General features: G+C 39.0%; 2 protein-coding genes across 5 annotated transcripts in view; one reads left to right on the forward strand and one right to left on the reverse strand.

Annotated features, from left to right (window-relative positions):
- The first annotated feature begins 673 nt into the window (after nt 1–673).
- rbm10 (RNA binding motif protein 10) lies at nt 674–19,361 on the forward strand. Of its 2 annotated transcripts, none has more exons than XM_060893521.1 (22): nt 674–809; nt 2,003–2,054; nt 3,278–3,662; nt 4,531–4,689; nt 5,044–5,113; nt 7,264–7,337; nt 7,939–8,025; nt 8,416–8,476; nt 9,635–9,793; nt 9,928–10,088; nt 11,014–11,111; nt 11,709–11,796; nt 11,899–12,091; nt 12,184–12,275; nt 12,730–12,793; nt 13,010–13,101; nt 13,882–14,052; nt 14,152–14,304; nt 14,666–14,728; nt 15,682–15,864; nt 16,463–16,519; nt 18,032–19,361. In XM_060893521.1, exons 2-22 carry the CDS (start codon nt 2,038–2,040, stop codon nt 18,086–18,088), a joined length of 2,484 nt encoding a protein of 827 aa, XP_060749504.1. In that variant the 5' UTR covers nt 674–809; nt 2,003–2,037; the 3' UTR covers nt 18,089–19,361. The 2 variants fall into 2 exon arrangements, with proteins under 2 accessions (XP_060749504.1, XP_060749505.1); XM_060893522.1 differs by having other exon boundaries at nt 4,534–4,689.
- A 1,631-nt stretch (nt 19,362–20,992) lies between these two features.
- The window catches only part of frmd4bb (FERM domain containing 4Bb), a 39,334-nt gene continuing 36,035 nt past the window's right edge, over nt 20,993–24,291 (reverse strand). For all 3 annotated transcript variants that reach the window (XM_060894655.1, XM_060894654.1, XM_060894653.1), the window contains exon 24: nt 20,993–24,199. The gene's annotated coding sequence lies outside the window, so the exon portion shown is untranslated. The remainder of the gene's footprint in view (nt 24,200–24,291) is intronic.

A 24,291-nucleotide genomic window follows, 5' to 3' on the forward strand; every position in this document is an offset into this window, starting at 1 on the left:
CACCCTGGACGGAGTGCCAACCCATCGCAGGGCACACACACACTCTCATTCACTCACACAATCACACACTACAGACAATTTTCCAGAGATGCCAATCAACCTACCATGCATGTCTTTGGACCGGGGGAGGAAACCGGAGTACCCGGAGGAAACCCCCGAAGCACGGGGAGAACATGCAAACTCCACACACACAAGACGGAGGATGGAATCAAACCCCGAACCCTGGAGGTGTGAGGCGAACATGCTAACCACTAAGCCACCGTGCCCCACCTTTTCTGCCTCTCTGGTATCCAATTCAACAGGCTTGTACCAATGAGTGATGAAGAAATTGTGGGTTAGTGGGTAGCATGTTGGACCACTGGGGTGGAGGGACAGATTCCTTTGTTGGAAGAGTTTATGCATGTTGATAGGCATCTCTAAATTGTTCATAGGGTCTAACTAAGCATTGAGATGCATTGACAATCCATCCAGAGTGTCTTCTGTATGGGCTTCATGCTCCCTGTGTATGGAAAATAGATGGATGTCTTTCATTGTTACAGCAGATTTAAAATTGTAATCAGTGGAAAAGAGGAATAAAACACTTCAGTAGGAAAATGATTCATTTTTCAATGCTACCGGAAACTCTGCTGCATCATAACAGCTTTTTTTTTTCTGTATCAAACACGATTCCTAAATGTTGACCTCAGCAGAAGGGGTGATTTAGTTGCGATTTGGCAACCCCGTTCTTAGCTACAATAGCTGACTACACTGCGCACATGAACGCGGAATCTCCTAAACATCAAAATAAACACATTTTTTATTTAATAACGGTAAGATCTTTAACACAACGTTGTTTATTAACGATATGGGGATCATATGCGCTTACAGCTAGCATACAGCTTTATGCGCTTGTTTAGCTAGCTAGTAAAGCTAAGAAAGCTAAACAGCTACAATGATAGAAGCGTTGTTAGGCAGGCTAATGCTAATGCTAAGCTACGTTAGCTAGCAAGCCGTTTTCATATTTAATACAAATTGTTGATATAAGTAACTGAACTTTTAATCACTAATGTTGGATATTGTTAATACTTATAATTCTATACTAACAAGACTAACAACCGGTTGGGATTTATAGATTAAAATTGTTCTTCATATTAGCTAGCTAGCATCTAATAGCTAGCTAGCATCATAGCTGGACTGTGCTAATGTCCGTTAGCTCACTTTAATGTCAGTTATCATTAATGAATTAAAAACTACTGACTTACTGAATATTTTAATAGCTTTCTGTCAGTCTTTATAACAGTTATTGAGGTTTAAATGTTTATTGTTTAAAGTCTTCTCTTATTGCTTAGCTAGCTAACGTTTCTTACAACAGCTAGCTGACTGGACTTTTTATTTTATTTTATTAACATAAAGTAAGAGAAAATTAGGCGATAAACAGAACATATACGTGTTTTAGGCTTTAAAAATAAATTAAATATTTTTAAATATATTTTATGATATATAATTTATATATATTTTATATTATTTAATTTACTTATATATATTTAATTTATTTATATATATTTTTAATATTATATTTTATAATATATATTTTATATAATTATTTTATTTACTTATATACTATTATATATTACTATTTATATATTTATTTTAATATTATATTTTATAATATATATAATTTAATTAAATATGAATGAAATTAAAGATTAAATAAAAATCTAAAAGGATAAAAATAAAGTGTCACACGTCTTTCTTTAATTATTAAGAAAATGTAACAGTGGGGAAATTGACATGGTGTAAATGGATGTGCTTCAGGTCCTGCAGTTATGGGAAAATAATCAGCTTTGTACTGTGAAGACTGATTAATCTGCATCTTGACTTAAAACCCTGCTGTGTTTTTTTTTTTTCTTTTCTTTTTCTTATTTCATTAACACCTTTTCGCTGTTCTGAATCAAGAATTCAACAGCACTTGGGTAGAAATTAATTTGAAAACTGATCTGTTTTTGATGTGTTATTGTGTCAGGAGAAGGAGACGCTGAGCAGATCTTGGTATTGATCATGGATTATGGGAGGCGGTGAGTGAAATGTTTTAATGTTAATTTTAATTTAATGTTAAACTGTTTCCAAAGAGGAATTAAAGGGAAAACTTAAATAAAGTAGCTGGACACTCTTCCAGAAGAGTTTTGTTTTTCTAAATAGATCTAGATTGAACAAAATGGTCATTTCTTTTTATATATTTATATATTTATATATATATATATATATATATATATATATATGTGTGTATATATGTGTGTGTGTATATATGTGTGTATATATATATATATATATATATATATATATATATATATATATATATATATATATATATATATATACGTATATATATATATATATATATATATATATATATATATATATATATATATTATTGGTAAATTTTGAGGTGCCCTTGTATTTAAACAATCCAAATTTAAAAACAATTGTTTTTAATTTGACTCATATTACACTAGGCCTGCTTTATGATGTTGGATTTATCCATAATTTTTTAATACGAGCATATACATAAAAAATTCTTCCTGTAAATTTTGGGGAGAAACCTTTCGTATCCTACCTGATTGCATGAGGGTTTGCACTTAAGAAGACTAACTTATATAATCCTCGACTTGAACAACTATAGATCATTACTGCGTTCTTCTACCTAGAACATACTGTCGAGTATAAATCGCTTATTTTTATGACATTTACATTGTTTAGTAGGCTCTTATCCAGGGCGACTTGTAGAAATGCTTCTGGGGTCTCTATCAGAAATTAATTAGAAAAAGATGGGATTAAAAAAAGAAAACGAGCAAACACAAACCTAGAAATAAAACTTGTAAAGCTGTATAAAAAAAAAAAAAGACAAATCCAGCTGTAAATAAATACCCAAGCACATTTTTACAATATGGAGTTAAATGTTTTTATTGGCATAGAAGTGATTCTAAATAACGTCATCATACCAGGCTTTACGCTGATGGTTAGTTTTTTGCCCCCAGCTCTCTGTGCGCTTTACCTTTTATGGAGTTTTGTGGGAGTCACTAGATGTAAATGAGATTAAAGATGTATGCTTATGTCAAACATGTACATTATACCTTACAAACTGTATCCTGGCTTATTGTTTTTTTTTTTAAAGTAAAAAAGAAGTTGTGTACGTTTCATTCTTGTCCATAAAGAGCCTTTATTGTGTTGAAGCAGTTTTAATTCAGCTCTGTGTGTTGTAATGTTTGTCGACTTCAAATTCTTTCTCTTCTGGTTTTAGGAGCGGATGCTGCGAGCGTACGGGACGTACAGAAAACAAGGATCATGACTACAGAGACGTGGACTACCGCGGATATTCTCACGACAGCGGATATAACGAAATCGACGACATAAGTAAAGACAGGCAGCACGGACGTGGCGATTTTGACGACAGTCGGTTCAGAGCGCGAGGAAACAGAGAGAGCGGAGACGGACACCGGCGGGGTAGCGGCTTTTCAAATTCCAACGCGCACGTCGAGCAGGAGGAAAGAGACTTTCGATTCGAGGACGAACACGACGCCCACACGCGAGACTACGAGCGCTTCAGACGCAGAACAGAAGAGTGGAGAAGAGACGGAGGACAAGCCGAAGAGGAGAAATATTCCAGAACTTCCGGATCACGAAGGGTGAGGATCAGTGACGAGTGTTCAGGGTAAAATGGTTAAAGTGTGAGTGACGGGGTAGAGTGATGGTGTAGGCTGATGGTGTTAGTTACAGTGATTAGAACTGCAGTTTCAGATGAACGCAGCCACTCTCTTATTTTCTTTTGTAAAGAAAGTATTGATTTATTGAATATTTATCTTTTGCTAACGATGTGATTTATTGATTTTGAACGCTGACAAGTTATTTCATGGCAACAAGTTTTTCAAATGTAGTTTAAAATATTCTGATGATCACAGGTTTAAAAACAAATCAGATATTTATTTGTTAAAGTTTTACACTGTTTCTTATTCAAAGAGTAAAGTGTACAGCTCACTGATCCACCGATAAACAAATCTCTCTCTCTCTCTCTCTCTCTCTCTCTCTCTCTCTCTCTCTCTCTCTCTCTCTCTCTCTCTGTGTGTATCACACATCTCCCTTTTTTAAATTCTATTGTTTCTTTTGTTTTTATTTCATTATTTTATTTCATTAATGTTCTCTCTGTTTCCCTCTTTATGTTCTTTTTTCCTTCAGATTTATTTTACTACTTGTCTTTCTCATTCCTATTTTTCTTTCTTTCTTTCTTTCTTTCTTCCTTCCTTCCTTCCTTCCTTCCTTCCTTCCTTCCTTCCTTCCTTCCTTCCTTCCACCATATAGAACAGCACCAGGAACACCGTAGCAAGTTTCCATATAAATACTCTATATTAAAAATAAAAGATAGAATAAATGAGGGAGGTGTGAGTGCTTCTACATATTCTACTCTTTTATTAATGATTTATGATGAAATTTGTAATCTGCATCGGTAATTAGATTGCAGAAAACCTCACGTCCTTTTACCCTCCCCCTCTCCTGCAGCAGGGCGGATGGAGGGACGAGGACGGAGAGATGAATTACAGGACAGAGTCGAGCGCAGAGGACTCAGAGCTGCGTGATCGGGATTACAGAGGTGAAGACCAGAAACCAAGCAACATCATCATGTTGAGGATGTTACCACCTGACGCCACCGCCAACGAGGTACACACACACACACACACACACCTGCAAATGACTACATTTAGCTTTTGTTCGGATAATAATAAATTCTAACTCTTTTGGTGCTTTTAACTTAGTTATTGAGTTATTTCACTTGAGTTATTAGGGAAAAACGTTTTGTGATTCATTTATTTTTTGATTACAGTTTTTAAAATATTTTATATATGTATCATAATTCAGATAGATTTCTTAAATATATATATTTTTAATTATTGGATTTCAAAAATAATTATTTTAATGATGATTGAAAATTCTGTGTTTTATTATTTTTTTATGTATTTATAAGACTTTTTCATATTCTGTGTGTGTGTGTGTGTGTGTGTGTGTGTGTGTCAGATCCGAGCCCTTCTCCAGGTTCAGGGGATTCAGCCTCGAGATGTTCGCCTGATGAGGAACAAATCCTCAGGTGATAAAATTTTCAAATTTTCAGATCAAAATTTTTTTTTTCCTTATTTTAGCAGACAGGTTGAAGGTTTTTTTTTTTGTTTGTTTGTTTGTTTGTTTTTCCCCCCACCAATAAGTGTCACGTCGTCCTAAACCTTTTGTTTGAGTCGTCATGTGTGCAGAGTGACAGGCACTCCCGAACGCACACACTCTGAAAAGCTCTGTTCACTTTAGGAGGTGAAGCATCTCTGGTGATTTCACCTCTAGCTCTAGAGAGCATTATCTTACCATAACTACTGGCCAGAAGTTTAGTTTTGCTTCATCGAATCTACCGCTGTGTTCGACTAACTCGTAACTTCTGACCTCCAACTAGGAAAACTCCAAAGAACCTGGAGTTCAGCAAGTGGCGTCAAACCAAAATGACCGCTCACCATTTGTAACGTGTATATCCATGTTTCTGTTTTCTTTAGATCCTAACATACAGATATATTCACTTATTCTAGCTGAGTGTACAGTTTACTGAGTCTTGAGGAGGAAATGATGCATCGCTCATCACAGTTAGCTAGCTAGCTTGTTGATACGTAAAGAAGAACGTGGAGCCGTCCATATTTTATTCTTAGCTTGAGGACAGGGAGGTCGTAAATGACATCATTTCAGGGGACGTTGAACGCAGCATAAATAGAATTCCCATTAGACAAACCCCTACGCTCACGGTAGGTGTTTGTGGTACAACACCGTGTCCTGAGTTAGGATTTATCGCCTCACTGTTCAGGGGGAAAAGCTGCAGTAAAGGAACGAGTATTTTTGTGTTTATTGCATCCAAGCAAGAATTTCCTGCCATTTGAATTTGGTCTGTCTGCTTCTTAACACACACTCAGTGTTATGTGTTGGGTCGCCCATTTCGTTTTTTATTTTAATTGATAATTTAGTTTAAAACCTGGAGGCATCAGAGGAAGATCCTCCCTCAGTAAGTATGACACAGGATCTGTGTGTATATGATGCAGAATGTGGAGGCTGCACATGACCTTTAGGTTTAGCTTGAAAATTTGAGATTTTTGGGGCATCAGTCTGACCATGTGAAGTTTTCATGTGTGTTTGAGTGTGTGCGCGAGAGTGTGAGTGTGTGCGCGAGAGAGTGTGAGTGTGTGCGCGAGAGAGTGTGAGTGTGTGCGCGAGAGAGTGTGAGTGTGCGCGAGAGAGTGTGAGTGTGTGCGCGAGAGAGTGTGAGTGTGTGCGCGAGAGAGTGTGAGTGTGTGCGCGAGAGAGTGTGAGTGTGTGCGCGAGAGAGTGTGAGTGTGTGCGCGAGAGAGTGTGAGTGTGTGCGCGAGAGAGTGTGAGTGTGTGCGCGAGAGAGTGTGAGTGTGTGCGCGAGAGAGTGTGAGTGTGTGCGCGAGAGAGTGTGAGTGTGTGCGCGAGAGAGTGTGAGTGTGTGCGCGAGAGAGTGTGAGTGTGTGCGCGAGAGAGTGTGAGTGTGTGCGCGAGAGAGTGTGAGTGTGTGCGCGAGAGAGTGTGAGTGTGTGCGCGAGAGAGTGTGAGTGTGTGCGCGAGAGAGTGTGAGTGTGTGCGCGAGAGAGTGTGAGTGTGTGCGCGAGAGAGTGTGAGTGTGTGCGCGAGAGAGTGTGAGTGTGTGCGCGAGAGAGTGTGAGTGTGTGCGCGAGAGAGTGTGAGTGTGTGCGCGAGAGAGTGTGAGTGTGTGCGCGAGAGAGTGTGAGTGTGTGCGCGAGAGAGTGTGAGTGTGTGCGCGAGAGAGTGTGAGTGTGTGCGCGAGAGAGTGTGAGTGTGTGCGCGAGAGAGTGTGAGTGTGTGCGCGAGAGAGTGTGAGTGTGTGCGCGAGAGAGTGTGAGTGTGTGCGCGAGAGCGTGTGAGTGTGTGCGCGAGAGCGTGTGAGTGTGTGCGCGAGAGCGTGTGAGTGTGTGCGCGAGAGCGTGTGAGTGTGTGCGCGAGAGCGTGTGAGTGTGTGCGCGAGAGCGTGTGAGTGTGTGCGCGAGAGAGTGTGAGTGTGTGCGCGAGAGAGTGTGTGTGTGTGTGTGTGTTAAGAAAGCACCGAGTCAATCTAAACCAGTGGGTCTCTATTTCTCCCCCACCCCCACCCCCCTGTTTGTCCGAGTGACTGCATTAACCCCTCACTGCGATGTTGTGTTGTGTTGTTGTGGCTCGGCGCTGTGTGTGCAGGTCAGAGCCGAGGATTCGCCTTCGTCGAGTTTAATCACTTGCAGGAGGCCAGCCGCTGGATGGAGACCAACCAGGTCACTTCACACACAGACACAGATACACACACATATACACACACACATGCACGCACATTGTGTGCACATAGTCACTGCAGTGTTTTTCTTCAAGCTGTGGTAATACATAAGATTTTTGCTATTTTGTTATTAGACATTATTATAATAGAATACATACAAGTTATGGCCTTTATTGATAACTTTTGGTACGTCACCAACCAACACCCGACCAGTCAGGACAAGGAGGCGTCTCTTCTTGGACTGTTCAGAAAGACGGGTTGGGTTTATTGTGAACTGTGGGTTTATTTCGTGTGTTACCCCTGAAGTCGAGGGGTGGTGAAGTGGTAATGGCCGAGAGAGGCTGGCACGTCCGTCCCATTTTTCTCTGGCTGAAGGTGATCTCTCGCTGCCTCTTCTCTCTCTCTCACTCACTCTCTCTCTCTCACTCTCTCACTCTCTCTCTCTCTCTCTCTCTCTCTCTCTCTCTCTCTCTCTCTCTCTCTCTCTCTCTCTCTCTCTGTGACCTGAGGTCTATAGTGTTTTGTTATTTTATTTTCTGACCCTGACTGCCATATTTTCTCTTTTCTCCCCCTCCTTCTCTCATTCTTTTTCCACCCATCAGAGATTGCTCACTGTTCTGGGACACAGAGTGTCTATGCACTATAGTGATCCTAAGCCACGCGCTAACGAGGACTGGCTGTGTAACAAGGTACACACACACACACACACACATCTATATGTGTTTATTTATAGTTATGTGCAGAATATTTTTGCATGACAGATAATTACATACAGCAGAAAACTCTTTAGTGTGCTGTTATATGAAAATAATCAACAATAGGGAGGTGCGATGTTTGGAAGAAAGTTGATTATTTTCCAACGCCAGCGACCCTGAAGTGTATCATAGTTCTCAAATCAGAGCAATATGTCAACGATTGCATTAAAAAAATGGATTATACATCATACTTTTTTTAAGTATAGCGATGATAATTAAGATGTAACTCATCGTGCAGCTTGAACACAAGGACGGCGACGGCGAGCTTGACGTTTTGAGTATATACTTGTTGAAAATGTTGATATATTGTCTGGTACATTTCAGTGTGGAGTGCAGAACTTCAAACGAAGGGAGAAATGTTTCAAATGCGGAGTTCCAAAATCAGGTAAAAGAGAAAAAAAAAAAAGTGACACTTCCTCTCTACTTTACCAGTTAGTGTTTGTGTTAATCCAGGGACTCGTAAACGTCACCAGAGTGTCTCTGAAATGTCAAAGCTAAAATTAGTGCCTTGTTTTGATTTGAGTCTGATTGACATTTCATAATATGAGCGTGCACAGTCATTCTTAGATATTTCTACTATTCGTTTTCAAACTAATTAAATGAAGCAAAAGAGGTTGTGAGATCCTTTTGTGGCTCTGTTTGTAAATCAGGGCTACTTCATTGCCCCTTTTCCACCAGGGCAGTTTGAATGCTGGTTCGGAGCCTAATTTAGAACCAGTTCTTTCTTTTTCGACAGCCAAAGCACCGGCTCTGAACCAGGAAAAGTGGTTCTTAAGTAGCACCAAAACGTTGTTGGTCTAGACTTAAGAACCGCTTGTGTCAGGGGCTGTGGGCGGGGCTGTGGGCGGGGCTACAGTTAGCGCATTTCATAATATACCTTAAGTATACTAATGTTTAATACACTTTTACTTTATTGCAGTATGATCAGTTATCAGCACCCATGATAGTAAGTAGCTACATGCTAAGGCTAACTTTTTTCTGTGTTAATGATAAAATAATGTTATGTACTTTTTTGATAACAACCTCCGTTTATACAAATTACATGGAGCTGCACGTACACGTTGGATTCGCCGCGTTTGGGTGTTAATGTAGGTTCACAAAGCCATGAGCATTAACAGTAAAGCAACATCCGCCATTGCTGATGTTGTGTTTGTGTTTGCCGCTGCTGCGCTAACGTTGCTGTGTAACGCAAACTGGTTCTAAAAAAAGGGATTGCCAGTGGAACCAACTTTGAACCAGCACTAGCTCTGAACCAGCACCCAGTACTTTTTGGTGGAAAAGGGGCACATGTGGGCCCCTAGTTTGGGAACCGCTGTGTTAACCTTTTGTATTATTTTGCCATTTATAATGGCTGCCTATCTGGAGCAAGGATCTAGGGATCGTGTTATACCACTGCTGTCGAATTAAGCGCATGTAAAATTGGACGAAATTTCTTCATCAGGAGAATTATTTAGCTTCAGGTTAAAGTTTGTAATAACTTAAGCTAGTTTTAGATTTATTGAATGAGATGCACGTGTCCTGATCACCAATGTAAAAATTTCAGATGCTGAGCACAAACTGCCCATGCTGCAAAAAGATCTAACCCTGAGGCAGTCAAAGGATTCATCACAGGGCTTACTGCCTCTTCCTACCATCTATCAGTCAGCCACCCCTCTGCTTAACATCTCCGCTTCATCTCAGGCTGCGGAGGCAGCAAACGACAGTACGTCCCTCTGGCTTGCTTACACAACTTGCTGAGATTCAACAGGATTCTTTAAATTTTAATTTAAATATTAATAGCCTTCTTTAATCGTGTCCCTAACTTCTGTGTGTGTGTGTGTGTGTGTGTGATCCTAGCCCTAATCCTCAGGAATCTTGGTCCTCACACCACACTAGAGGCCATTTTGTCATCCCTGGCACCATTCGCTACATTGTCTTCCACCAACGTTCGGCTCATTAAAGACAAACAGACGCAGCTGAATCGTGGCTTCGCGTTCGTACAGCTCACCACCATCGTGGTACAGTATCTCCACCTGCATCACACGTAATCCTTCACGTTTTCCCAAACGTAGCTTTGTTTGAATTAAAAACCTTTACCAAGCCGATCAATTAGCTTTCTCCGCTGTCGTGCATTTAAACATATTAAAGGATATATTAAAGTAGAATATTACTAGGTCATGAGATGTGCTTCCAGTTTGACACTAATTTCTGTAAGTAAACACTGATAATGATTCCAATGACCGGTAAACACACACGAGTCAAACTCATTTTAGATAACAAATTATAGTTAATATATAAAAATGATCAAATTATCATTCATTCATTCATCTTCTGTCGCTTATCCGAACTATCTCGGGTCACGGGGAGCCTGTGCCTATCTCAGGCGTCATTGGGCATCAAGGCAGGATACACCCTGGACGGAGTGCCAACCCATCACAGGGCACACACACACACTCATTCACTCACGCACTCACTCACTACAGACAATTTTCCAGAGATGCCAATCAACCTACCATGCATGTCTTTGGACCGGTGGAGGAAACCGGAGTACCCGGAGGAAACCCCCGAGGCACGGGGAGAACATGCAAACTCCACACACACAAGGTGGAGGCGGGAATCGAACCCCCAACCCTGGAGGTGTGAGGCGAACGTGCTAACCACTAAGCCACCGTGCCCCCATGATCATTATGCTTTAGATAAATATTCACTCCATCATCATTAACTTGTGACTATATAATATTACAGATCTATTCAAAATAGCAGATAATGAAGAAGCGGGCAGAGAAATCGATGTAGTTATCAAAATTGTTTCCATATAAATAAAATAAAAAAACCTAAATGATGTAATTACAAATATTCACCTCTGTTGTTACTGTAAATCTTTTAAATTATTATTTTGTAAAGAGCACCTTTTTGACTCCTGCTGCTGTGTTTGTCCCGCAGGAGGCGTCTCAGCTGTTACAGATCCTTCAGGCTCTTCAGCCTCCGCTGTCCATCGACGGGAAAAGCGTGACTGTGGAGTTCGCCAAGGGCTCAAAACGGTAAAGGAACCGCTCACAAGGACACAAGGGATATTAGAGACTCAGCAGAAAGAGCAAAACACACATCATCTCATCTCATTTTCACTGACTCATTTTCTACCGCTTATCTGAACTACCTCGGGTCACGGGGAGCCTGTGCCTATTTCAGGCGTCATCGGGCATCAAGGCAGGATACACCCTGGACGGAGTGCCAACCCATCGCAGGGCACACACACACACACTCTCATTCACTCACGCAATCACACTACGGACAATTTTCCAGAGATGCCAATTAACCTACCATGCATGTCTTTGGACCGGGGGAGGAAACCGGAGTACCCGGAGGAAACCCCCGAGGCACGGGGAGAACATGCAAACTCCACACACACAAGGTGGAGGTGGGAATTGAACCCCCAACCCTGGAGGTGTGAGGCGAACGTGCTAACCACTAAGCCACCGTGCCCCCAAAACGTTTCCCAGGAAAAGGAAAAAAAACTGGGATCAAAATGTTCCCATTGCTTCCTGAAATTTCAGACCCTGTGTTATATAACAATGTAACAGTACAAGCTTGCTGGTTTTATTTTTGTCCTTGTCTCCCTTATTCTGACTCCTTCTCAGAGAGGTATCGGTGGCCGACAGCAGTCGAGTGAGTGCAGCGACAGTAGCGAGTACAGCCATCGCTGCGGCACAGTGGGCCGTTTCCCAGGTCATACACTAATACAGAAATCTTTCAGATTACTCTGTTTTTCATTTTTCATATTCGAATCAATACGGAAAAGTCAATCGTGTTTCCTTTTCCACGTGCCAGCTGTCCGCAGGAGGAGATGTGAGCGTGTACCACCAGGGGGCAGCAACATCTACATTTATTCAGCAGAGACCAGAAGGAGTTGCCTCAGAGGCAGTCAGCTATCAAGGGGCCGCTGCTGTTATTGGGACAGGCCCTGTGGCAAATTCTGCTCCAGGGTTAATAGGTGTCTATGAAGAAGGGAGTATGACTGCAGGTGAGATGCAGAAGGGAAAAAAATGTACACTAAAGAGGACTGGGTTAAATATCTTTACTGACGTGTGTATGTGGTGGTGTTTTTTTCGTTAGCGTCTTTGGTTCCCACGGTAACCGAAGGTGCAGCCGTCAGTTCTGCGCACATACAGACACTAAAACAGGTCGTCAGCTCACGGCCAAGCCAGGTAAATCTAGCCACACTTTTACACACACACACACACCCACACACACACGTTTAATTGAGTATTTGTGTCAGATATGTAAAGTAACCACCAAAATCCCAACAGCTCATTGGATGTTAAATTGTTCTGTCGTATGAATAAACATCAGAAGTATAAATCAGGTCTTTGTCCGAACAAATTTACTAAACGATTCACTTGTTCACTCAAGCAAACAACTCACTAAATCACCGACTTGTTCATTCAAGCAAATCTTCTTTTGGAAATATGTTTTTTAATGTACTTTTTTACACAAGACAGTCTTTTAGAAATGAATTAGTGAATCATTTACTAATTGGTTCTCTAACTGACTCATCAAGCAAACCCTCTTTTGTAATGAATTTTCCATAACTATAGCAGTATAGCTTGTGTGTGTGTGTGTGTGTGTGTGTGTGTGTGTGTGTGTGTGTGTGTGATTTAGGTTGAGATTGTTGGAAAGCCTCAACCTGCCACCCCAGGAACAGCCCATGAGCTTCAGCAGTACCGTAAGTCCCCACTTTATCCCCCCCATCCAACAGGGATAGATTACCTGGAAGTTTTAAGTTCTCAAAGATAAACCGGAGACGTCACTTATTTTATTTTCTCCCCCCAGTTATGTTTCATCACTAAGGACAGTTCCATCCTGATCTGAACACACAGGAAATTTTTTTTTTTTACAAGTTTAACGAATTTTGTCGATCAGTTGTATTTTGTCCTTTCAGCTGATCCTGATGTGTCCACATATCAGTACGATGAAAGCTCAGGTTATTACTATGACCCTCTGACTGGACTTTACTACGATCCAAACTCCCAGGTAAAAAAGATTTTTCTACATTTTTCTACAATATCAAACCGAACATTGTGTTGCGTCGTGTGTTTTTTTTTTTTTTCCCGATTACATTTTTTACAGCTTTTTGGAAGTGCATGCTATAAACTCTGCAGGGTGCCCAAACTTTTGCATACGCCATTTTTTGTTTTCTGTTATTTTGAAAGTGTAAATGATGGAAATAAAACCTAACTTTTTTTTTGACATAGTATAAGAATGTCTAATCTGTAATTTGATGCCTTTTGGAGATTTTTCCATCTTTTCTTGGCTTCTTTATGCACATTAATACAATTTTTTACCTGGGGTGCCCAAACTTTCAAGCCCCACTGTATACAGTTTACAATGCTTAATAAACCTGCAGAGTAACAGGAAATATACCGGTTTAAAAGGCTGTGTATAGATTGTGTTACTCACAAGGCAGAGAGTGTGATCTAATTACACTTCATTGCATTAGGTGACTCTACCTGCACTTAAATGTAGCCTGGCAGTTAAGTACAGTTCCTGCCTATTAAAGCAGCCATGTGCAACTTGACTTTTCACCCTTGCACTAATAGCACGATGCTTCATTTCTTGTGTGGAAACGAGGCAGGCATGGCAACATGGATCATCAACTGTGGTGTTTTTTGTTTTCCAGCATGGTCATATATCTAACACCAACGTACTACTACTGATGAATAATAATAGTGTTGAGATTTAAACTGATTCATTGTGAAATCATATCATATGATTTGATTTTTCTCTTTTCTGTTTTTTTTTTGTCTCCTTCAGTATTACTACAACCCTCACACACAGCTGTACATGTACTGGGACGGAGAAAAACACACTTACGTTCCTGCCCCTAACGATGGCACTGATCCTGCTGCCATGGCTACAACCTCTGATTTCTCGTCTTTGACCAAGGAGAAGAAGGACAAACCCAAAACCAAGACAGCGCAGCAGGTGAGCCGATCCCGAACGCCACACATTACACGTACTGATAGATATCACATCATCCAGCTGCATTACCGTGTGTGTGTGTGTGTGTTTGTCTTCTCTCAGATTGCTAAAGACATGGAGCGCTGGGCTAAAAGCATGAACAGACAGAAGGAGAGCGTTCGCTCGGCCTCGTCCGCTCTCACGCAGGCCCGACTCGCAGACGAGCGCCGAGAGTCCGCCAGCGCCGACGCCGGATACGCCATTTTGGAGAAGAAGGTGGAGGTTTTTTTTTTGCGTAATCATCATTTCCATCATTAACCTCTGACACTGGAGACTCCTTCCGAAAAGCTTAGAAGACTTCACCATATTAATGATTATATATTTAACTTCCATACAAGTCCCTGTGTGTGACCTGTTACTATAGAAACGATAATGTATTAGAACATGTTATAGGAAATGAAGCGATACCTTTCTGACCAGACATGTCCAAGAATTCTGCAGTACCGTGTGGTAACGGGACAATATAAGCAATTAATTTAGATTTATTGTAAGCTGTGTGTGTGTGTGTGTGTGTGTGTGTGTGTGTGTTGAATTTGAATCATATAATGAATGTATTTTTTGTCTCTTGTAAACACAGGGTGCTCTGTCAGACCGTCTGCAGATTCTGACGGAGCACATACAGCATCCTGAAGAAAGAGAGGTGAGCAGGTTTTTTTCCTCTCCCCCACACCCCTCCCCCCTTTAGGTGTTGATGACTACATGAGCTTGACATAGACGATGAAGGAGAAAAAGCGCAGAAAGAAATCGCTCTGATTTCTGACACTGAGACATCTGTACTGTGTAGTTCGCTAGCGAGACCGAAGTGTGAGGCATCTCGTAAAGTGGGAGCCCGACATGTTGTACCACTAACACTGCTACGTTGCCTGCAGTGCCAGCTTTCTAACATCGTATCTTTATTACCATCGTAACGAAATTTAGAAATTCACAAGTCGAAATATCGTAACACAGAGAGTATTTGGTTCAATTTGATTTGTATTTTTACATTTTCTTTTTAAATTTCAAACCTGTTTATATATCTGTGTCTCTGTCTGTCTGTGTGTCTCTGTTTGTCTGTGTGTCTCTGTCTGTCTGTGTGTCTCTGTCTGTCTGTGTGTCTCTGTGTGTGTCTGTCTGTGTCTCTGTCTGTCTGTGTCTCTGTCTGTCTGTGTCTCTGTCTGTCTGTGTCTCTGTCTGTCTGTCTCTCTGTCTGTCTGTCTCTCTGTCTGTCTGTGTCTCTGTCTGTCTGTGTCTGTGTGTCTGTCTGTCTGTGTGTCTCTGTCTGTCTGTGTGTGTCTCTCTGTCTGTGTCTCTGTCTATCTGTGTCTGTCTGTCTATCTTTGTCTGTCCGTGTCTCTCGGTCTGTGTGTCTGTGTCTCTGTCTGTCTGTGTGTCTGTCTGTCTGTGTGTCTGTCTGTCTGTCTGTCTGTCTGTCTGTGTGTCTCTCTGTCTGTGTCTCTGTCTGTCTGTCTGTCTGTCTGTGTGTCTCTGTGTCTCTCTGTGTGTCCGTCTGTGTGTGTCTCTGTCTCTGTGTGAGTGCGTGTCTGCGTGCATCTGTGTGTGTGTCTCTGTGTGTTTCTGTGTCTGTGTGCATGACTCTGTGTGCGTCCATTACAGAGTCCTCCTCCTCAAACTTCAGCGTTGGTGTACAGAGGAGAGACGGACGGAGAGGATGTGGGAAGAGGAGAGAGGGATGAGAGGATGACAGACTGGGCTAAACTGGCATGTTTACTCTGCAGGAGACAGTTTCCCAGTAAAGAGGCTTTAATCAGACATCAGCAGCTCTCAGAGCTCCATAAGGTAAACGTTTACTCCTGTTTTACCCGACGTCACTCCTTCAACTCCGTAAGCTTTTGATTACAGATTTATTTCTTTACAATATATAAAGTTATAAAGTTATCACCCTGATGATAAATAGATGAAACAGTAACATCGATATTTGTGGATTTATAATGGACTTTTTTAAGTAACAATTATGATGGAACGTTGATACCACTAATTAGTACTGATTTGTAAATCTGAGAAACTCTATAAAGTTTACAGTTTTCCAGCAGCAAAAGTAAGTCCTGCACGAGAGAGAGAAGATTTTTATGGTGTTTATGGTTCACTCACAGACACGTAAACAAACAGGATGCGTCTCATAGCTGGTGTGGGTTTAGATATCGAAACTGGCTTGTGAGAAATGGGACAAGATTAAAAAAACCCAACCAAACCAAAACCTCTTCAACCATTTAATTACAACCACAATAATAGCAACAGGAAGCAAACAGCAGACGTCGGCTCACATCCAACCAGACTCTTGACACATCAGCGTTAACCGTCAGTTTAGATGGGGAGAAAGCGTCGCAATATTTTCTCCAACACAGGATTTTTCACACCTTTGTCTTTTTTACTTTAGCAAAATCTTGAGCAGAGAAGAGCTCGACAGGCCCTGCAGGAGAGCATGGAGAGCCAGGTGAGTAAAACCTCTCCCATAATCATTTGTTTCTTACCTTTACATCTACATGTACCAGGGGCGTAAAGATACACTCTGGTCACTGCTCCGTTTAATGATAACTGCGTTTAAGCTTCAGTTCACTTTAGGGCTGGGCGATAAAACGATAACGATATGTATCGCGATAGACACGTGATCGATATCAATAAAAAATGTGTTCGATAAAACGTTCGATCTTGTTTTATTCTCCGTCGGAAGAAAACAGAGGATGCGAAGCAAGTTTGGTTGCATTAACAAAGGCACTCGCTCTCTGGTATCCTAGCAACGTTGGGAGTGACACGCTGACAGCCAATCATGTAACAGTATCAAGTTTGGTTGCGCCATATCGTTGTCTCGTGCTGGTATGTTGGATTCCGAGTCAGTAACCGGCGACTGATGAGCAGAAAATGAGCCGCAGCGAGCGAGGAAATTGTAAATAAATGAGGAAAAGTCAGCGCGCCAGTATGGCAGTTTTTGGATATTATAAGTCTGACCGTAGTCACACCAATGTCGTCTGCAGATTATGCAGGACCGTTTCTCTCTGTTTATATTTAACACTTTGCACTATTTTATTACACTTTATTAAGCATTTCTTACATTGTCTTTTATTTTGCACCTTAAATGTTAAGAGATAATTGTTAAGTGTTCATTGTGACTTTAGACATTATAATTATGTGAGTTTTCCTGGTTGTTGACATTTCTGTCTTAATAACTGAGGGGATTACGATCAGAGGAAGGTGAAGTTTAAAATAAAAATGTTTAAATGTAATATATTTTTCTCCTGGTCCTTATTTTAAATGGGTCATAAAAAATATCAATAATTATCGATATGACCGATATGAAACACTGATATCGTGATACAGTTTTCAGCCATATCTCCCAGCCCTAGTTTCGAATATTTTGAACAACAACAACAAAAAAATCATCAGTGAAAAGCGGTTTAATTATAAACCATGTGAAACAATGTGCACTGTTTTTATTTGTTATCTAGAGCTTTAAGATTCTAAACACAATGTTCAAGTTCATCATTTCATTAAATAAATAAATACAGTAGATCATTTACAGCTATTTCGCCCCTCATCCAGAGCCACTCACATTTATCTCATTTACACAGCTGAGCGGTTAAGGGTTAAGGGCCTTGCTTAGGGGCCCCCAGGGGTAGCAGCTTGTTGGACCTGGGATTCAAACTCACGACCTTTCACTCAGTAGTCCGACACGTTACCCACCATAACTACTGATTACTACTGATTATGACTTCTGTAAGCTTCTGATGAGCTCTTTGTGATCATATAATGTGCTCGTGTAACCGTTTCATTTATAAAGCGTGTTGCAAATATTATTTTTATGAAATCCTGGGATTTGCACCCAGAACAGTACAAGTGGATAATTAATAAAATATGACTAATAATTATAGTATTTGAAAAGGTCTAATGTCTGCATTCAAATTGCAGCTGTACAATGTGACAATGATTTCTTTCTCTTTCTCCACTATAGATGAAATACAGGAGTGACACCCCAGATGCCAAAAAGAGGAAATACAGCCCCATGTGACCCCACACACACACACACACACGCACACACAGTGCACTAACAGAATCAACTTCATGTCACACACAGCCATAATTAACACTGAGTGTTAGGAGCGCATTCAGATTGATTTCTTTTTTTTTTCTTTTCTTTTCCCTCTCGTCAACACACACACAAACACACCACATCTCCGGTGTTAAATAATGCATTCTTCAGTAATAAGAATCCACTGAGGTAAATGTGTGTGTGTGTGTGTGTGTTTGACAACAGATAAAACCTTCACCACAGTGTGGTGTCTTAAAAATCTCAGCCTTTATTTTCCATTAAAAAAGAATTAACATCAGCAATCAGAAATTTTGTTTATATTTTACAAATGTAATTATAATTTTTTTTTATTAACAAATTTATTTTTACTTGGTCACTTTCATAGATCATAGTCTTCTCATTTATTATTTGAAGTGTTTGTTTTTAAAGAGAACCCATTAGCTTCCATGTAAATGTTTAATTATAATTTTGATTATCTCTATTTTTTATTTTGAAGGACAGCAGAAATATTCAGGATTGTATCATTTCTTTTTTTTTTTCTTTAAAGAAATCCTAGCAATATTTTAAAGGAATGTGATGTCAATTTCTGACTGGAATAGAATAACACTATTTCAGTATGAACCTGTTCATTAAAACTATTTCTGCGCTCTTAAGCGTGTAAACTTTCGAACACTTGTCTATGCAGCAAGATTAGCGCGTGTAGTCCTTTAAACGTGTTTAAGTCCGTTTAATATTCACGTTGTATACAAACTTCGTCGTGCCACATTGCGTTTGTGCGTCATCGTCAAATGAGTGAATTGTCCATGTTTTATGTCTTTTGCTAACAAAACTGTCAGCTTTTTTTTTTTTTTTTTTCCCTGTCAACTATTTACACAAAAACGTCTCGCAAACTAGCAAGACAAGAATATTAAAGTCTTAGCGCACAGGAAGTCAAAACAGTCGTAAGTCGGTTTCAGTCAAACCTGCGCAGAGCTAGTTAGCGTGTTCATACAGCAGAAATGGTCCAGAATCGGCTGTGAGTGGGATCAACATACATATCATGTGCGATTCGTACACGTTTTCTCTTCAGGACATACTTGTATTTTTGTAAGTCTGTACAGTATGCGTTTTAATGAACTGTTTTATGAGCAAAGATTTTAAAAAAGAAAAGAGGCCATTATGATATTAAGAGTTCCATCACTCCTGTCTTGTTAAGCGTTTATAAATGTAAAGCATTATATAAACGAAAAATAAAGAATCAGACTGCATTGTACACGGTGCTTGACTTTACTGTGGCTTTTGTTCAAAATTGGGCAGGATTCATCTTTACACGCTTACCGGCAGGAAACATAATGACTTTGTATGAGAGCTGAACTCGTACTCGACGCACGAGAACGGACGAGGGATTTAGCTGAACACGTCTCAGCTTAAAATCTGTGATTAAATCGTGTACAATATGAGTTCGGGTTTACACACCAGTTCTTTGTCCTTTTTCCATAACAATTCATTTATTTTTCTAGCAATTGATGCATTAATTTGAACTTTCTCTGTTTCAGGTAACTTCAATGTAGCAGGTAGCGTGAACGATCGTGAAGTTGCTAACATTAGCATTACATGACGAGGAAATTAGATTAAAAACTCTATTTGAGGAGCTCTTTTCCAAAACGCTATAAATCCATTTTAATAGTTTTTATTAAAATTAATTTTTTTTTTTTTTTTTTTTTTTTTTTTTACCTAGACCCACACATTTTGTTTATATTCAATTTATCCTGTTAAAATGGTCTGTTGGCTCAGTCTGAACATGTTAAACAGTGATTGTTAAATGAAACAACAATTTTGTTGAATATAAATTCAAAGTATCTTTTTATTTTATTCCAAAACGCTATAAATCCATCCTTTTTTATTAAAAAAAAAAAAAAAAAAAAAAAAAAATTTTAAATAAGAGACATAAACCAACAAGAGAACATGCAACATATGACATCAGGGAAATAAATAACTTTATTAAGAATAGAAATAATCTCCTACACTCATTTTGAAGACTGCACACAAACAAACATCTCTCGCCTCAGACCGCCGCCATGTTGGATTGCGTCGAACGCTCACCGAATTCTGATTGGTCGAGAGAGGACATATGGCGTTTTGGCAAAAAACAGGTTTGGCGCTTATCGAAATTTGGAAAGGAACTGCATCTTGCAGTACATTTTAAACAAGGAAATATAGCGTTTTTGCATTAAATATTGATGGAGCAGTACATGGGTTCACAACACAGCAAAATGACATGACAAACAAATAATTTTTTTTTTATTTTGGCATTTATCGCGTTTTGGAAAAGAGCTCTTCATTTGTTAAATGAAACTACAAACAAAGCTCGATAATGTGAATGTTGTGATGTCATGGCTTATGGTGCTGATTGTGAAATCAGGAAATATTACAAACACACACACACGGCTTGTTTTATTCATGACACATCAATCACACAAAACGTGTTTTTTTTTTTTTTGTTTGTTTTTTTAATTTAGTTTCCGATAAAAATCGACACGATCGCCGCACAAACAGCAATGACAAACAGCAGATGGAATAAACATTCAGAAGTTTGCAATTAAAAGAAATAAAATAAAATCATGAATCGACGTTTTGTACAGCACATGCGTTTTGACACAACACACGACGACGATACACAAAAACACAAAGCCATGGTGTTACATTCAGATTACAAAAATAATAAAAGGTCCATGTTTTCCCGCATGGAGCGATCAGCAAGATTAACATTCCACTTTTTTCTTTTTTCTTTTTTTAAAATTATTTAATTTATTTTTTGTAAAAAAAACAAAAAAAAAACAAAAAAAAAAACACTTTTTTTTGTGTTTCATCGTGTTTTAAAATGATTTAGTGAAATTTGTGCTTGTAATGTAAGATACAGGACAAAAATGACCTCGAGAAGAAGAACAGGAAATATTACTGAATATTAATATATGTGACGTGCTGTTTCATGTCTTTTTTTTTTTTTTTTTTTATAAATGATATTCACCTCCTTAACGTGTTCCACGTTATCCTTGTAGCTTTAGTGTAAAACAAAAGAAACTATGTTAAGATTTAATTCCTTTATTATTCCTTTCGGACCTTTATTCCAACTTTATCCCTATTAAACACAGCTACATCTCTCTCTCTCAGGCTGTAAGTAACACCTAATGTCAGAAATTACACACATTGTGATGTTTTAGATATTTTTTAAATTGTTTCAGATTCTACTAAACCTTTGGCGAGTTTAATTTTTTATGACAAAGTCACAAAAAACGTAGCATATTATAATAAAGTTTAAAATGATTAGTAAGTGCACTTCTTTCTACTTTTTCATTGTCTTCTTATTATTATAATAAAAATTATTATTAATACTTGGTTAACAATCTTAACTGTTACACCACAGCAACGATTTCTCTAATCCGATTGGTCGGTTGATTAACTTTGATTCATTTTCTCTAGCATATTAATTCAATCTTATTTTTCTTTGATAAAGATTAATAGTAATTGTAAGCCGATTTATACTATTAATATTACGGCACGCGTTCTGCCTCGTTTTAGAATCTTGGAATTCAGAAAAGCTGATTATTTTTTCTTCATACTGGTGTCAATATACCGATCTCTCGTGAGGTGCTAAGCGTTTTCCGCGACGGCCATAAAACACCATAAAAGGCCACGAGCACAGAATGATGAGAACACCAAATGAATGATCAAGGTAAAGTCTAAAAAACAGAAGTGGAAGTTATTTTGAATCACTTCTATGCCAATAAAAATATTAAATAATAGTAAGCAAGAGCTAAGTTTTCTATCAGCTGTGGCTAAATTTTTTTTTTTTTTTTTTTTAGCTTTATGAGTTTTTTGTGCTCAGTGGGCCTTTTTACACCTGGTCACTTCATGCGTTTTCTGTGATCAGATAGCTATCCGATGGTAAAAAGACCAGGTCTAAATGCCCTCCGAAACATTTTCGAGACGAATATAAATCCGATGGTTCAAACCCCTTCAGGAGGTGGTCTGGGACGCATTTCAGATGAAACTGGACAGGTGTAAATGAATGTGGTCGTTCAAGCCACATACGTCAGCGCTATACTCCTCCCAAACGGAAGTACGTCACTCAGGTGATCTTTCACCCAGGCGTCTCGTCGGGTCTTAAAATGCGCTGCTGCCGCCAGCGAAAATGCAGCAAACAGTAAACGCTGTTTTTTTGTAGCATAACTGCTGTAACCAGTTTTTTCATCTTCTTTTTGATTGCATTCTGAAAACCGCACACACCAAAGCGTGTTCCGTTTCAGTTACCCCGGAAATGAGGTCAAATATATTTGCATTTTGGGCGGGAGTAGAAATATAAGGATCGATATCCGATTCGCATTTATGTGGCCTAATGTAAATGGAACAGTTTTAACAAATCAGATAGCTATCGGATCAGAGACAACACATGAAGTGTCCAGGTGTAAAAAGGCCCTTAGTCTCTGTCCTTGTGAATCAGCATGAGGATGTGTTTAATAGAGATGCCAAAGATCTTTTCTTAATGAAGGCACTAAAATCATTTTAAAACACTGAAACTTTTTTTCTGAGGAAAAAGTGTCATTATTTTGTTCATTCACGGTTTTGTAGTAATGCAGTTCCGAGTAAAGAACATTGTCACGTAATCAGTTCTCAAACATCAATGATTCTTTCTTAATTTTTTTATTTTTTCTTTATCGTGTGCAATATGAAGAAGAGAACAGGTTTCGGGTCTAAATTATTTTCTTTTAATTTGCTTATTTAGGGTCTAAAGGACTGAGTGCACAACCAAAGCACTGCTTCGTACAGTATTTTATCAGTTATTAGAAACAAATCAGATTTTTTTTTTAAATATATATACATTTTCCGAGCTTGAGTACTATGAAGAACATTATATTACATTATATTACAGATAACTGTTGATATTCGGTTGTGCTCTCAGAGTGTTGGACCGTTTTCGTCAAGTCTTTGTTGTTTTTTTTCTTTTTTTCTTTCAGACTTCAGTTTGCTTTTGTACTGACTGTAAGAGAATATTAATAATTCTTCTAATTTAATAACATTCATTCATCAAAAAAAAACAAAACAGTGCTATAGGATTAAAACACAGAGTGTAAAAAGGCAGCTTGATTTATTATGGCTAGATTTTATTATTTTCACCAAAAAAAAACCACAAAATCTCCCCACCGATAATTGTCATAGGATATACTGTGATAATCACCGAGCTCTCCCAGGGAAGAGTCTGCCTAAGTAGACCGTGGCTCCTGAGGACCTTTGCAAGACAATTCTGTAACCCATAAAAGTGATATTAAACTTTAGCATGTGTCTCTTTTTTTTTTTTTTTTTTACACCAAATTAAGTTTTACAATGTTTGTGTCTTTTTTACTGTTTTCCCAAGATTAAGTAGATTAATTCTCATTTGTTTTGGCATTACTTTGTCAACATTAACCAAACGCTAACATTTAGTGCTAAATGCAAATAGATCGTTGAGCCTTCAGAGAGGATAAAGAAAACAAAATGGCTGGTCAAATATCCTCTCTCCTAATTTGTTAGTTTTGTTTCAACAATCTCGCTCAGTGTGTTTTCAGCCATTTTGAAGGCCTTTCTCTGCTTCCTTCTGCTATATAGAGCACACCTCATTTCCTGGAGTTCTGGTAAATCATCTACACATTATCTTCTCCCAGAGCTCACAATATAAACTCCAGACTTGAGACACAGTTACTGCCACTTGCATTCACCTTGTCTTTGTTTGGCTGCCGGCAGCCTGGGTTCAGAAACGATTGCTATTTGGCAAACAGATTTGTAAAAAAGAGGCGGGGCTTACTCAGTTATATCTGTAATACAAGCGTCAGTAAGGACCAACACATCTGATCATACTCGTTTAGATGAAGGGTTTTTAAAATGAACCCTTCCGAATTTTTTGTCTTGATTATTTTATGTATCAGCATTTTTCCATAACATCACACTCTGATTAAAACCCCTCTTAATGAACTTCCAAGGCACAATAAAAAATCCCTTTTCTGCTTTTTCCTTGAAACAGGTGAAGAAACTTCACCTCCTTCTGTGCTGTTCTGCTGTTTTAGTAATTTGGTCCTCCTATAAATTAAAAAAATGCAAAATACACTGCAATATAAACTGGAGCATCCATGTACACTGTGAAAACAATCAATCAATCAAAAACAACATGT

Source organism: Tachysurus vachellii, chromosome 19, assembly GCF_030014155.1.
Source record: "Tachysurus vachellii isolate PV-2020 chromosome 19, HZAU_Pvac_v1, whole genome shotgun sequence".
Classification (NCBI taxonomy): Eukaryota; Metazoa; Chordata; class Actinopteri; order Siluriformes; family Bagridae; genus Tachysurus; species Tachysurus vachellii.

What these genes read in the sequence shown, in the direction of transcription:
- rbm10 (XM_060893521.1), top strand. An exon ending in ACTACGATCCAAACTCCCAG is followed by an intron (nt 13,102 to 13,881) that starts GTAAAAAAGATT and finishes TGTCTCCTTCAG; the next exon opens with TATTACTACAACCCTCACAC. An exon ending in AGCATCCTGAAGAAAGAGAG is followed by an intron (nt 14,729 to 15,681) that starts GTGAGCAGGTTT and finishes CGTCCATTACAG; the next exon opens with AGTCCTCCTCCTCAAACTTC.